This window comes from Festucalex cinctus, chromosome 3 (assembly GCF_051991245.1).
Source record: "Festucalex cinctus isolate MCC-2025b chromosome 3, RoL_Fcin_1.0, whole genome shotgun sequence".
Classification (NCBI taxonomy): domain Eukaryota; kingdom Metazoa; phylum Chordata; class Actinopteri; order Syngnathiformes; family Syngnathidae; genus Festucalex; species Festucalex cinctus.
The window spans coordinates 16,612,035-16,626,100 of record NC_135413.1 but is presented as its reverse complement, the minus strand read 5'-3'; the positions used below and the strand labels follow the sequence as shown (position 1 = coordinate 16,626,100).

At 39.9% G+C, this 14,066-nt stretch overlaps 1 protein-coding gene across 1 annotated transcript; it reads right to left on the bottom strand.

Annotated features, from left to right (window-relative positions):
* Nucleotides 1–141: 141 nt before the first annotated feature.
* LOC144015805 (pyruvate kinase PKM-like) lies at nucleotides 142–13,551 on the bottom strand. The gene is made up of 11 exons (XM_077516149.1): nucleotides 13,512–13,551; nucleotides 10,703–10,875; nucleotides 10,527–10,618; nucleotides 6,700–6,831; nucleotides 6,404–6,590; nucleotides 4,190–4,460; nucleotides 3,965–4,115; nucleotides 3,728–3,880; nucleotides 2,189–2,355; nucleotides 792–973; nucleotides 142–553 (listed from the first exon to the last, which is right to left on the bottom strand). Exons 2-11 carry the CDS (start codon nucleotides 10,845–10,847, stop codon nucleotides 447–449), a joined length of 1,587 nt encoding a protein of 528 aa, XP_077372275.1. The 5' UTR covers nucleotides 10,848–10,875; nucleotides 13,512–13,551; the 3' UTR covers nucleotides 142–446.
* Between the last annotated feature and the right edge of the window lie 515 nt (nucleotides 13,552–14,066).

Genomic DNA, 14,066 nt, shown 5'->3' with positions numbered 1-14,066 from the left:
AATAAAACAAATGTAAACATTACATTGCACTGAAATGATCATAGGAGAAACACTAATCTTTCAAAAGTTCTTTCTATTGGATCCCATGATTACACTTAGTCATTAAACTGGATATTAGTTTATCACGAATAGAAAGGACAATTACCATACTCCTCTGAGTTTTATTGCAGCAGTTGGACATTGAAAGGACCATGAATGAAGTCATTAATAGATATGTGCATGCTGTGTTCAAAGTGATCGAGTAGTTCACCATGAACTCAAACATGACAGAAGGATATCCAATAAAATACTGGCAGCACAATTTAGACAATTCATTTTGTACAAGATGAGCGACAGGAGTCAGTTTGTAGGTCAATGAACAACATAATTCAGTCTTTTTCGGAAGAGGAAGTTTACATGTGAGGAGTTAGACAAGGAGGCAGGTAAACATCGTCCTTAGATGGAGCTCAAGGCACGAGGACCACCCTCATGGTGTTGGTGTAACCGGAACCTGGACGCCATCCGGTCACAACGAGGGCCACGTCACCACTCTTGAAGAACTTCTTGTGTTTGCCTGCACAGGTAACAACATCCAAATTTCACCAACTTACGAGCTTTATCGCTCACAGCATGCTGTTTGTCTTGTTTTTTGCCCCGCCTCCTTCCTCATATTTTATATCATACATGTTATTTTTGGCACAGTGCACTTTTTTTTTGGTCAATCCCTTCTCTAATGGCATACTGGAGGTGAAAAAAGGAAGGAATGAGGACATTGCCTATTCTGTTGTTTTCTTTTCGAGACAGTCACTCACCAACTTCCAGCGCAAAGTTGACGCGCTGGTCGACGTCCTCGGCCCAGACGTCATTGGCGGGTTTGGTGTAGAGCACGGGGTAGATACCGCGGTAGAGGTGAGCCTGGCGGGCCGCCTGGCCGCAGCGAGTCACGGCGATGATGGGCGCGCGGGGCCTGTACCTGGACAGCATGTGAGCAGACCTGCAGGAAACACAAACCAAAACGTTTTTTACGTTTGGAGTATTCTATATGGAAATATATTTTATGCCAATTGTTATTCATGGATATGACAATTCCCAAGTGTTGTGTTAAATTAGGTGACTGAAAGAATATTGAGGCTGTCAGAAGTAAATGTTATTTCATTTCATTCATTACAAGAGATGAATAATTTGTATCCTTTAATAAGAGATTCACCTTAAACTCAATTAAACTAAAACTGAATAATCACGTTGCTGTGATAAGTATTATCATATTTGTTCATATATTTTAACATTTACATTTGCAAAAAAGAATTGCCGTAATTGTTCAACATGTGCATTACAGTAACATAAACTTTTTTTTTTAACGGTTAACTTCAACATTTTTTTTAATCCAGTCCAGCAAATGTCTTAAGTTTTTTTATTCACTACTGTAAATTAGGTTCGATTTCATTTTCACGTTGACGAGTGATCAAAGTATTTTCTCTATGGCCGCTCCACGCTCCTAAAAGCGAGGTGCTATTTGTCGGTCAGCATTTCATCAGCGGCCAGGAAGTGGACAGGAGGCATTTGGGGCTTTTGGGGGCACGCTGACATCTGGAAACAACTTGCTGACAGCAGTGAGGCTGAACCAAATTGAAAAGTTGCAAGGCCGAACAATGAGGTCAAAAATGTGATCAAGCTCTGCGGAGATGAGAGGGCCTCAACACAATACGATCTTGCGTGTGTTGATGAGGGCCACAGAAGTGGAAATGGAATTGGTGATTTTGAGGAAAGAGGCTTCACCTCATTCTTTATTTTTCGTATCCTGTTTGTTTGTGTTGGGTTCATTTTAAAGTAAACTGGAATACAAACTTTCTTTGACAAAGTTGTGTATGACTAGACTAACATACACAGAGTGTATGGTGGAAATCGTATTCGAAATATTCTAGAGGTTAGATTGTATCTGCCCAACTCTTCAGGAGATCTCCATCTACCGTAAACGGTGTTAAGAAATGCTGATCTGTGATGTTCTACTACTCATGAAAAGGCAGCTGCGTGTATCACATGCTTTTTTGAGGATGAACTCCCCCGTGAGAGGAATGAACAGGGAGTTAAAATTATCGTGTAAAATGTCAGGGTTCAGCTCCCAAAAGGTCACAAGTGGCTCACTCCGCTCAAGCCGATGAGGGGAGGGGTGGGGGGGCGCTTTGCGGAGATAGTGTGGGGGGATACTGACCTGCCGGTCTTGGTGAGCACGATGATGGCGCTGGCGCAGCACTTGAAGGACGCCTCCACGGTACCGATGGCGACGGTTTCCGTGGGGTCGCGGGTCAGGTGGGAGGTGCGACGCAGTTCCTCAAACATCTGCCTGTGGAACATGGCCGCCTCGGCTTCACGGGCGATCTGAAAATGTGCCAAAGAATAAATGAAAAAAATAATGTGATGATGTCCCCAAGTTCAGGCACTAATTAATATGCATTGTCCTAAAAACAACAAAAACAACATGAGTAGCCCATGGGTCTGTTTTGCTCACCAGTGATGGGACACTGACTTACTAAAAATAATTAAAACAGAAGAATAATCTTAATGTTTATTTAACAAGTTTTTAAAGGAACAGCAACATTAACAATCAACTTTTTAGAGCTTTTAGCCGTGTTAAAAAGCTAACTCCACACCAAAAACATCACCATTCACCCCTCTATGAGAAATGGAGTAGATGCCACGGACTTCCGGGTTTAGCACATCAGTGCCAACATTCGCACCCCCACCCCAAATCCCCCACCCCGGTCTGTGAAACTCTGGAAGTTGGAAGTCCCGCCTCCTCCGTGGCACATACCCCATTCTAGGTCATTCTGCTCTCCAATGCACCAGCTCCTCCCAACCTGAGAAAACGAGCTGTTGTCACTTTATGACGTCATAAGGTACTGACCCACCCCCGCGCCGCCTCTGTGGACAAAACGCACACCCACTTTCTCTGAGACCTCCATGGGATAGTGACAAAAGTAGCCTTTATCAGTAAACATTCTGTTCAAATGAATTCAAAGCAATTATCCGCCATTGCAATGACAATTGGCTGTCTTAAAATTTCTGGCTGACACGTGTAAACTACAAGTAAAACTTTTGCGGTGTAGAACCTAACAAGTGAATAGTATAGTGGTTAGTGCGCTCGCTCTGTAAGCAGCAAGTACCCGGTTTGAGACCAGCTCGGGTTTGTTTTTTTGTTTTTTTCCCCCCTTCTTCTTCTTTCCTCTCTCTTCTCTCTCTTCCCCTCCTCCTCCACGAATTCTTGCGGCAAGGAGCCATTTTATTTCAAATGTTTATTGAAGAATTGACTTGCGTCAAGTTGCGTGGCCATTCAGAGAGTGTTCAAACGCAGCGCTCCAACAGCAGACTGCAGTCGGCTTGCCAGGGGCGCGGCAATCACACGGGGAGAAGCGGGGTTTGACTGAACCGGGACGTTTTACGTCCGCATTAGAAAAGTAACCATCGAAACACCTAATAGTTCATAAAAAATTACATCGCCATAGTGTCAAATGTTAGATGTAATCATTATATGCATATAGTTAACTGTTGAAAGGGCTAAAATACTGTGGTGTAATCCCTTTAAAAACGTATTTCTTCAGGTACCAAATATCCAAGCTGTAATTTTAATACTGTGATACCGCAATATTTTTGCACATGGTTGTAATCCCATCAGAACCTAATTTTGGCTAATGCCGAATGGCACATTGGTTGGAAATCACCTCCCATGATGACCCCTCACACGTCCACCCACCTGATGCTGTGTGCGTACTGCCTCCAGAGGGTAGTCCCCCTTGGCCGTCTCCCCGCTCAGCATGATGCAGTCGTTGCCGTCCAGCACGGCGTTGGCGACGTCGCTGGCCTCGGCGCGGGTAGGGCGCGGCTTCTTGGTCATGCTCTCCAGCATCTGGAGGTCGACGACAACGTAGCAATATCAGCACCCCAAACAAAGGAGAGCTCCATCCCTCCCCGCTGCGGCGACGCAACGGACCTGAGTGGCGCAGACGATGGGCTTGCCCAGCCTGTTGCACCTGCCGGTCATCATCTTCTGGGCGATGAACACCTTCTCCGTTGGGATTTCAATACCCAGATCTCCACGGGCGACCATGATGCCGTCACTAGCCTCCAGGATCTCATCAAATCTGCGATAAAGTTTGCTGAAAACTAATCGCCACCACTACCAATGGTTCCATCTAAAAGGTAAGTATCAACTTACCTGTGCACTCCCTCGTGGTTCTCCAGTTTGCTGATGATCTTGATGTCCTTGCCCTTCTCGCCCAGAGCTTTCCTGACGGCGTGAACGTCGGCGGCCTTGCGGATGAAGGAGGCGAACACCATGTCGACACCCTGCTCCACACCGAACTTCAGGTCTTCAAGGTCTTTCTCGGACAGGGCAGGGAGGTCGACGGCAGCGCCGGGGAGGTTGACGCCTTTCTTGCTGCCCAACATGCCGCCGTTTTCAATCTCACACGTCAGGTAGTCGTGACCTTCGCGGCGAAGAATTCACTTTGTCAGCCGTGTTTACCTTACACGATTATCGTTGTTTTTTTTTTTTTGTATAAATACTTTCACTTATCTTTGTTTTAAATTCAAACAAAAACAAAAGGTGCAGAGTTCCCAGGGTCAACAGCATCTCTTGTAAAGTTAACAGAAATTTTAAAGAGACATTGTGTAGATTTATTCCAATCTAGTGGTGAACCACTAGACCAGAACAAGAACCAGAACAAGAGAGAGACACCACACTTCGCAAGCCTACTATCAGTTACTACCAATTATTATTTAAAATGAGTGAGCAGGCCGCGGAGCAAGAGCTAGTAGGAGCGGCTAACATTAGCGGCTAGCGGGTGAAGCTAGCAAGAGCAAAAGCAGAAGGAAACAAGCAGCGTGACTCAGCGACAACCACCTGCAGGCCCCAGCTATGGAATTTAAGCAGCGGTCGAGCCATTGACTCCAACACCACCAGAGTTATTAAGTTATACTCCTTCGGGTATCCGTAACAGAAAGATGGTGGCAAAACATGTCAAGCTTCCTCTATGTCGCGGCGCGACCAAGGTAGTAGTATCATTAGCGGTTACTAAAATGAATGAATAAGTAGTTCACCACTATATGGCGCAAAATTCTAGACACTGTAACTTTAAATAAATTGTTACCTGAAGTTAACATGGTTTTTAATTGATCACTTACTGACCGTCAAGGTTTTTTTGGGGGTTTTTTTTTTTTTTGGGCAGATGCCAATATTTGTCCAAATGCCGAATATCAGTGCTAATTGGCCTGGCTGATAATCTGTCTATGCCTAATAGAAAGGACATATCCTTATTTAAAAAACTAACTTTAAAAGTAAATATACACTAAAAATCTAATTAAGTAGGCTACAGTAACTATTAATACTTGATTACGTCTTACCTCTGCTGTGAGCTTGACAAGAAAGTCAATCCCTCAAAACTGATCTTTGCTCTTACCAAGGTTGTGATAGTTAACAAAAACTTAACAAAGTAAACCAAAATAATTGAAATTCATTATCAAAATAAAATAAAAAGAAGAGTGCTTAAAAAAACAACAACAAAGTACATTTTACATTTGGATAACTAACTAACTATAATTATGTGAAAAATGTGTTTAGTTTTGTCTTTGTCAATTAATTTCTTCAACAGTCGTTTGGGAATTGTAGTTTATGTTACTTTATTACCAGGGATGTAACGATAATGGCAATGTCGTGATATCGCGATATTAAAACTGCCACAAAATATCGTCGTCGTCATGTCACAATATTAAAAGCAGCACATCTGTTAAAAAAAGTCGGGTTGATTGCCATTTCCGTTGCCGTTCTAGCACCCTCTGGTGGCTAGTTTTTTAGTGCAGTTTAATTTTCAGAAGGAGTGTTTTGGCCCTTCTATGTTTAAAATCTACACTAATTGTCAAATGAAGGGGATTGTAATATGCTTTTGAACCGAGTCCGAATATGTGGAGAACTCAATGTGGGCTTGCATGAGCGAGTAAGTGCCTCAATATTAAGTGCTATTAGAGATTGGAGGTAGTTTATATGTATTGCTGTGATGTACAAAAGCACAATATTGTCATTTTCTTAAGTATTAGCTCATTTTTTTACAATATTGTGACCTTTTTTAAATATCGCCAACCTCCCCACAATATTGTGATAATTATCGTGTCTTGAGCTTCATATCGTGATATTTGGTTATCGTTACATCTCTATTTATTACACAAACCTTTTTTTTTCATTTTGCACTCAAATACTCCACATACACAATACTAAAAGTAAACTAAAATGAACCATTTTGGAAAAAAATAAATAAACACTAGCCTCTCTAAAAACTAAATAACTGAATTAAAAAAATAAAACTCAAAAATGGAATAAAAACTAAGTATATTAATGAACAATGCAAAACTATTACAGTACGAGCCTGGTTCTTACCGATGTCTTTGACTTTGAGGGAAATCAGCCCGTCATCGACGTAGATGTGGCTTCCACTCTGAACGACCTTGGTGATGTTTTTGTAGTCGAGCCACAGTATCTTCTCATCACATTTCTCGTTGTAGCTGTCATCGAGGGTCAGTTTGATGGTTTCACCTTTCTTCAGCTCAACCTCAGCGGTGCCACTCTGAGCAACAACAACAAGAGCGCGCCGATGACCTTCATTCTTTTCTGGTTTGTGCAAATCCGTGCCGGCGTCGCCGAAGTTGCGGCGATTCTTAGCGATTACAACTTACACCCTTGATGAGCCCTGTTCTGATTTCTGGTCCCTTGGTGTCCAAAGCGATGGCCACTGGCCTGTAGTTGAGCGAGCCTGCTCCGAAGCTCTCCGTCGCTTCACGGACGTTCTTGATGGTCTCAGCATGGTACTGGAGCGTGAGTTCAAAACAAGGAAATATTTAAAAGTGCATTAGGACCTCCAAAGTTCTCACAAAATTAATTTCCACACGACAAACCGCTTTCATGAGACTGTTTAAAAGGATTAACTGCAAGTTTGTCTTTTTTAGGGGGCTTTGAATTATACAGTGATTTTAAATTGGATCTGCTAATTGGTGCCACAGTTAATCCATCTTTATTCAACTCGGGCAGCAGGAAAAGGTGAAGCCTTTTCTTATTAATAATGTATTTTTGAAATATGAGTTAAGCAGCAAAATCCACCCGTTTTTCTCCATCTTAGGGGACGGCCATTTTGCCACGGTTCACCTGTTTTTTTAAGCTCAGTTGTGATTGGTTGTCCGGAGCAACTGTGATGTCATTTTCAGTGGACAGTCAGTGGCAAAATGGCCGCCCCCTGAGATGGATAAAAACGGGTTGATTTTACTGCTTAACTCAAATTCCACAAACACAACATTAATCAGAATGCTGTATTTGGATTAGTTAGGGGTACATACAATATATTACCTCCCTTTTAAGTGGAACACTAAGAGGTAGCTGAAGATGGAGGACAGCAATCTTACGTTGCCACTGTTAGTCACAACTATTATTTATTTTCGCTGATAACACTGTTATCAGTGCGTATTTTACACTAGGATCCATATATGGAGTTATGACAGCTTCTCAAAGACCGATCTTCACCGTTTGCATCGACCATTCAGATCATGCGCTCAATATTGTGAATTTTGAATCACAGAGGATAGGTTTTCATTTCTCAGCAATTTTTTTCCCCAAGTCTTTTTTTTTATTTTTATTTTTTAAATCAATTAAATGTACATATGGAACTTCTCCTAGACTTATTGGTACAACCATAAGTCATTCACGGTGGTATTTTTTTTGCCGTAGTGAAATTAATATATTCAAGATAGGCGGACTTAGTGGATGGCAACGTAAGATGGCCGCCGGTGGCTTCACGTCTCCTATTGGCAATTAAACGGCATTATTAGTCCATCCATGGTAGCATCTGACTCAGGGGCCTCCAAGTTCGGTCCTCGAGAGCCCCTATCCAGCCTGTTTTCCACGTCTCCGTCCTTCAGCGCAGCTGAATCTAATGATCAGCTAATCAGCAAGCTTTGCAGAAGTCTGATAACGATCCCGATCATGATCCCGATCATGAATCAGGTGTGTTAGTGGAGAGAAACATGGAAAACAGGCTGGATAGGGGCTCTCAAGGACCGAACTTGGAGACCCCTGACCTCATATGCTGGTCTAATTCCACTTCTTTTTGCCTTTGTTTTTAATCCGGTCTCAGGTCAGCTGACCAGTTGCTCCAGCGCAAGTGGAAGCTCAGAGGGGATTTTTTTGTTGTTGTTGTTGTTGCTGGTACCAAACTTTCAAATGACCAAATTGAGTTAAACAGAGTTTTTCTATGTTTTTGTACGTTTTATGTCATACCTATCCAAAATGTGACATTTTCGAAATCAGCGAAGGCCCCATTCTTTATTTTTTATTTTTTTTTATCTGGGTAATATGAGTGAAATTGACAATACATTGCTGTCCAATACTGTACTTTGTAAAACAGAATGTAGAAAACCATGGACAGCGTGTCGCTTTCTTCTCACAAGCTGCGAAGAGGTGTAAATCCTGACCGACAACTGCGACACCAATTTTAGCTTGTGACGCAGTTCAGGTTCACTGTCCCAAAACAGCTGCTTGAAGTGTTAGCAGAATATTTGTTTGTGTACGCGTTTGTTTACAGTTGGATGATCAATGGGCATCAACATATTTGCATAATTTTTGGGGTATACTGTAGTTGCAAGAGCTCATTTCAATAACCAATTCTCTTATTAAAATGTGAATACCTTTTATAAGTATACTAACACAATGTGTAAGAAAGAATGTGTCAAAAGAAGAAGCTGGGAAATGAACCGAGTCCTGTCAAGGTTGCTTCCAGTGAGGCCACACCCCCTCCCGCCCCCCCACATGCCTCCATATAAACTCTCTGAGACTCCAACTATTAATAGCTGTACTGACAAGTGACCAGGCAGAGGTCAATTTCATTTTGTCCTTCCCAAGACAATTCATGCATCCACTTTGCTTTCATGTTTCCACAACGAAAACCACATACTGCAAAAAACAAACAAACCATAATATTAGGAACACCTGTTAAAAAATTGATTGCCTTAACACTAATAGAATATATTCTATGTCAATTATAACCTCCATAATTTTTTTGTTTTAGTGCGAGGATATTCTTAGGACATTTTGTTTCCACATTACACCCGTATGCAGGCAGTCAATCACCCTGAAAGTCACCTTTCCTTTAACCTTTAAATGTGAAGGTTCTTACTGCGCCTAGTCCACTCAGGTGACAGTCAAGGCAAAGTAGGATGACCTTTTATAAAAGGTGACAGGTCAACACGATTTTTTTTTTTTTGCCAACACACTGCCAAATCACTAGCTGCCACACAGACAGCAACCAGATCCCATTACAGGCAGTGACGGGTCACATGACCGTCTTGACTACTGCCGACTGTAAAGGGTAAAGTCACTTTCAGTCACTCCCATAGCGTGAACACGACACGACTGCTGCCACACCAACCGTAATGTAGTGTTCCCTCGCCATAACGCTGTATCGCGGATTTTTTAAGTGCAATTTCGCATGCTTTTTTTTTTTTTTTTTTTTTTTTTTTTTTTTTTTTACAGCAATGCAGTTATTTTATCAAATTTATGAAGGTTTTGAACATTGAGAATGTTTAAATGAGAGACGTGAGAAAATATAAATGCCTCAATGAGAGACGTGTATAAACTGTGTGGTGAGGGGTTTTAGAGGCTTAAAACATTTAGAATAAATGTAAAACACGCTACTTCATGTGTTTCACTCACTATTTTTTGGAGCCTAACCCCAGCGGAAAACGAGGGAACACTGTACAGAATTGTATATAGCATGGTTCCATTGCTTAATGAATGTACTGCACAGCCATTTTTTGAGATATATTATTCTTTGAAGAAGATGACTTTTTCCCCATTGGCTACAAATTCTGAGAATTCTGCCTAGCAACAAGTGGTAAGGGGCAACTACGCCAAGGTTTTATGAGCATAAGGACCTGTCATACATTAACTGGGTTGTTGAAAGAGGAAGTCAACCAAAAAAATATTCTTTATAATATGTTCTATGCATTTTCACTAGTCTAAACACGGCAGTCTGATTAATAATGAATTTGTGGAATATGAATTACCAATAAGTAGCAAACACCACCTATTCTATCCAACGCAAGGGGAGGCCATTTTACCACTTGGGTCGAGTGGGAATGACATCACAGTTACTCCGTTAACAACCAATCACGGCTGAGCTTCAGAAAACAGATTAGCCGTGATTGGCCATTACCTGAGCAACTGTAAAGTCATTTTCAGTCAACAGCAAGTGGCAAAATGGCCGCCCCCGAGATGGATAACCACAAGTAGATTTTTGCTACTTATTTCATGTTCAACAAAAGCAATATTAGTCAGAATGTTGTGATTAGACTCTTGGGGGTGCATAGAACACATTGTAAGGAAATAGTTTTTGAGTTGACTTGCCCTTTAAAACAATGATGTTGCCATGATCCAACAATTTCAACAAAAGATTCGGGTTGCGTCACCGCCCACTAAGAAGGTCGAAGATGCCCTGTCCAAACCCCAGTACACTCACTTCATGTGTGCCATGTGAGAAATTCATTCTTGCAATGTTCATCCCGGACAAGATCATCTCCTTGGCCATGGCCACTGACCGAGAGGCAGGCCCTGCATGAGAACATTTTACACAAGATATAGACGACATCAAGTTTAACACATGTTCATGGATATTTGTGTGTGTATATTTCTGACCAATTGTGCAGATGATGCCAGTGTTGCGGGACACGGCAGGCTCCGAGTCGATGTCCAGCAGGCACATGTGCTCGATGAAGGTATCGGCCATGGCAGCGTGCAGCTGCTGGGTGTGGATGATGGAGGAGTCCTTGGACTTCGACATGATTGGACACGTGCCTTCGGGATTATGCCTGCGGGAAGAGGTTGGAGAAAGTGATTGATAACCGTCACACGTATTCATTCGTTCAAGTTCAATTGGAGACTTTTGACAGGATACCTTCACTACTACACTCTAAAAACACTTGGGTCAAAAATAACCCAAATTGGGTCAAAAGGGGACTGACCCAACTTTTTGGGTTATTCAATTTAACCAAATAATTGGGTCAAATTAATAACCCACACAAAAAAAAACAACTACTCCAAATTAGGTTGCTTTGTGGGTTATTAATTTAATTTGACCCGACTTTTCGGCTTAAATAACTCAAAAAGTTGAGTCAGTCCAGTTCAATTGGGTTATTCAATTTACCAAAAAAGTTGGGTCAAATGAATATCTCCACAAAAAACAAAACAAAATTGGGTTGCTTTGTGGGATATTAATTTAATTTGACCCTACTTTTCGGCTTAAATAACTCAAAAAGTTGAGTCAGTCCAGTTCAATTGGGTTATTCAATTTACCAAAAAGTTGGGTCAAATGAATACCTCCACAAAAAACAAAACAAAATTGGGTTGCTTTGTGGGATATTAATTTAATTCGACCCTACTTTTCGTCTGAACTCAAAAAGTTGAGTCAGTCCAGTTCAATTGGGTTATTCAATTTACCAAAAAAGTTGGATCAAATGAATACCTCCACAAAAAAAAAAATACAAATACAAAATTGGGTTGCTTTGTGGGATATTTAATTTCATTTGACCCAACTTTTGGGGTGAAATATGTCTTATTATTTAACATTTTGGGTTAAATAACTCAGAGTCGGTCAGTTCTTTTTTGACCCAATTAAATTGGGTTATTCAATTAAACCAAAAAAGCTGTGTCAAATGAATAACCCACAAAGCAATACAAAAAGATTGGTTGCTTTGTGGGATATCAATTTAATTTGACACAACTTTTGGGGTTAAATAAATCTTTTTATTATTTAATTTTTGGGGGGTTAAATAACTCAGAGTAAGTCAGTTCTTTTTTTTTTTTGTTGTTGACCCAATTCAATTGGGTTATTCAATTGACCCAAAAAGTTGGGTCAAATGAATAACCCACAAAACGACCCCCCAAAATAGGTTGCTTTTTGGGTTATTAATTTAATGTGACTCAACTTTTGGGGCTAAATAAATGTTTTTATCATGTACCTTTTAGGGTAAAATAACTCTGAGTGGGTCAGTGTTTTTTTCTTCTTCATTAAATTAACCCAAAAAGTTGCATCAAATGAATAACCCACAAAACAATAAAAAAATAAAATAAATAAATAAAAAATGGGTTGCTTTGTGGAATATTAATTTAATTTGACATAACTTTTGGGGTTAATAATAATATACCATTATTATTATTATTATTATTATTATTATTATTATTATTATTATTATTATTATTATTATTATTATCATTATAACAAAAGCAATGATGGCCGAGGTGGACCGATGGCTGTGACAGAGCTTTTCGTGCGAACTGATCAAACAGCCCGTGTGCATAAAGCAACAAGGACAGCAAAGTGCCTGCCTGGCTGCACTCTCCACATTCCACTGGGAGTTCATGTGGAGCTGAAGGAGAGGAGGAGCAGGTCACTTTTGACACACGGCTGCAAAGAGGACTGAGCCTCATATTGTTGATAAACGAGACTTGACGACTGTTGACCTATACTAGACACACGAGCACCAAGTGTCGGTGAGTCGGTGCTTGGAAACACCGAGCGTGCTGGGACGCCATTCTTACCCCCAGCACTGACCAAAAATAACCACCTGGGAGTATTTCTGGAGAGTGGACACATGCTATGACTGTGTTTTCCTTTTCAAAGCACACATTTGAAATTATGTAATCACAGAAAAGTCACTGCGCAAAAGTCTTGGACTAAAATTGTAATTGTTGATCATGTATCACCAAATAAGTAAATATTAAAGAGTGTTTAGTGTGCACAATGTGTACTTGTAATAGCACAGGTGAGTCTCAATAAATTAGAATGTTGCGACAAACTTTGTTTCTATAGTTCCATTTTTAATTATACCGATTCATTCAGCAGAGTAAAATGTATTTTTTAATAAGTTTGATTATTTAAATTTATAGCTAACAACAACACAATTTACCATCTAGAGAGAGAAATAAAATTTAAGAAAAACAATCAAAATGATTTTTTAGAAATAAACATACGTTAGAAGGAGGTGATCTCCAAAATTATTTCGTGTGATGGTATGTTTGAGCAATTAATATCATTTTCACTTATTTTAATAAAGAATTTGCTACACTTTCTAATTTATTGAGATGCACCTGTTAGCAGTGAAATGTATCTCACAGAGTCACGTCAAGATAATGTTACTGTATCTAAAATACAATTAAAGCAAAATTGAAACAGGAGTTAATTAAAATTTCAAAAAGAATGTCATTTACAATGAAAACATGTTACCTCATGTTATAAATAAACATTTTATGAAATTTGTGATTACATAGTATTCATTTACCTAGAAAATGTGAAATGGAGGAGAAAAAATATAGTCCACTGTGTAGCTAAATTACTACAGATTGTTTTAGGAGAATTAAAGAAGAGGAATATTTTGTTTTTTCACAGACTATTTTCAAAACATTGAAATGTTTGTCATACACACACACACTTTGTATGTAGACTCACCTTGGGGATGAACTTTGCAGGGAACCAAAGCGCCACTCGACCGCTCGTGGCGGCTGCTTTTTATGCTCTTTGGCTGACCGGAACTACTTTCCTGTAGCGCGCTCCGTGGTTGAAATCACGACGCCGCTCCGAGTAGATATACAAAAAGCATTCTCCTACGCCCTAAACTCGCACAATTAATTTAATTTATGTATAATTTTTTTGTAACTTTTTCCTCAATATCTGTATTTAAAAATGATTTTTAATATTTCCCCAAATTAACTTAGTTGTTGTATTTATTCACAAGTTATGTTGTAATACTAAATAATTTATTTCTGATGTATGAATTATTCATATCATTTTATTTTTTCCATTTATTTTCCATATTTTTTTTTCATTCAAATTAACAATGGCAATTATGATTCATTTATACTTTATGCATTATGCATAATAAATTCTCTCTCTGTTTTTGGCCCAAAATATAAAATATGCATCTTCACTGTTTTAGCCGTATCTTTTATACAAAAAAAGATGACTGGTCCTACCTCAAGACAAAATACATTACAACAATTCTTC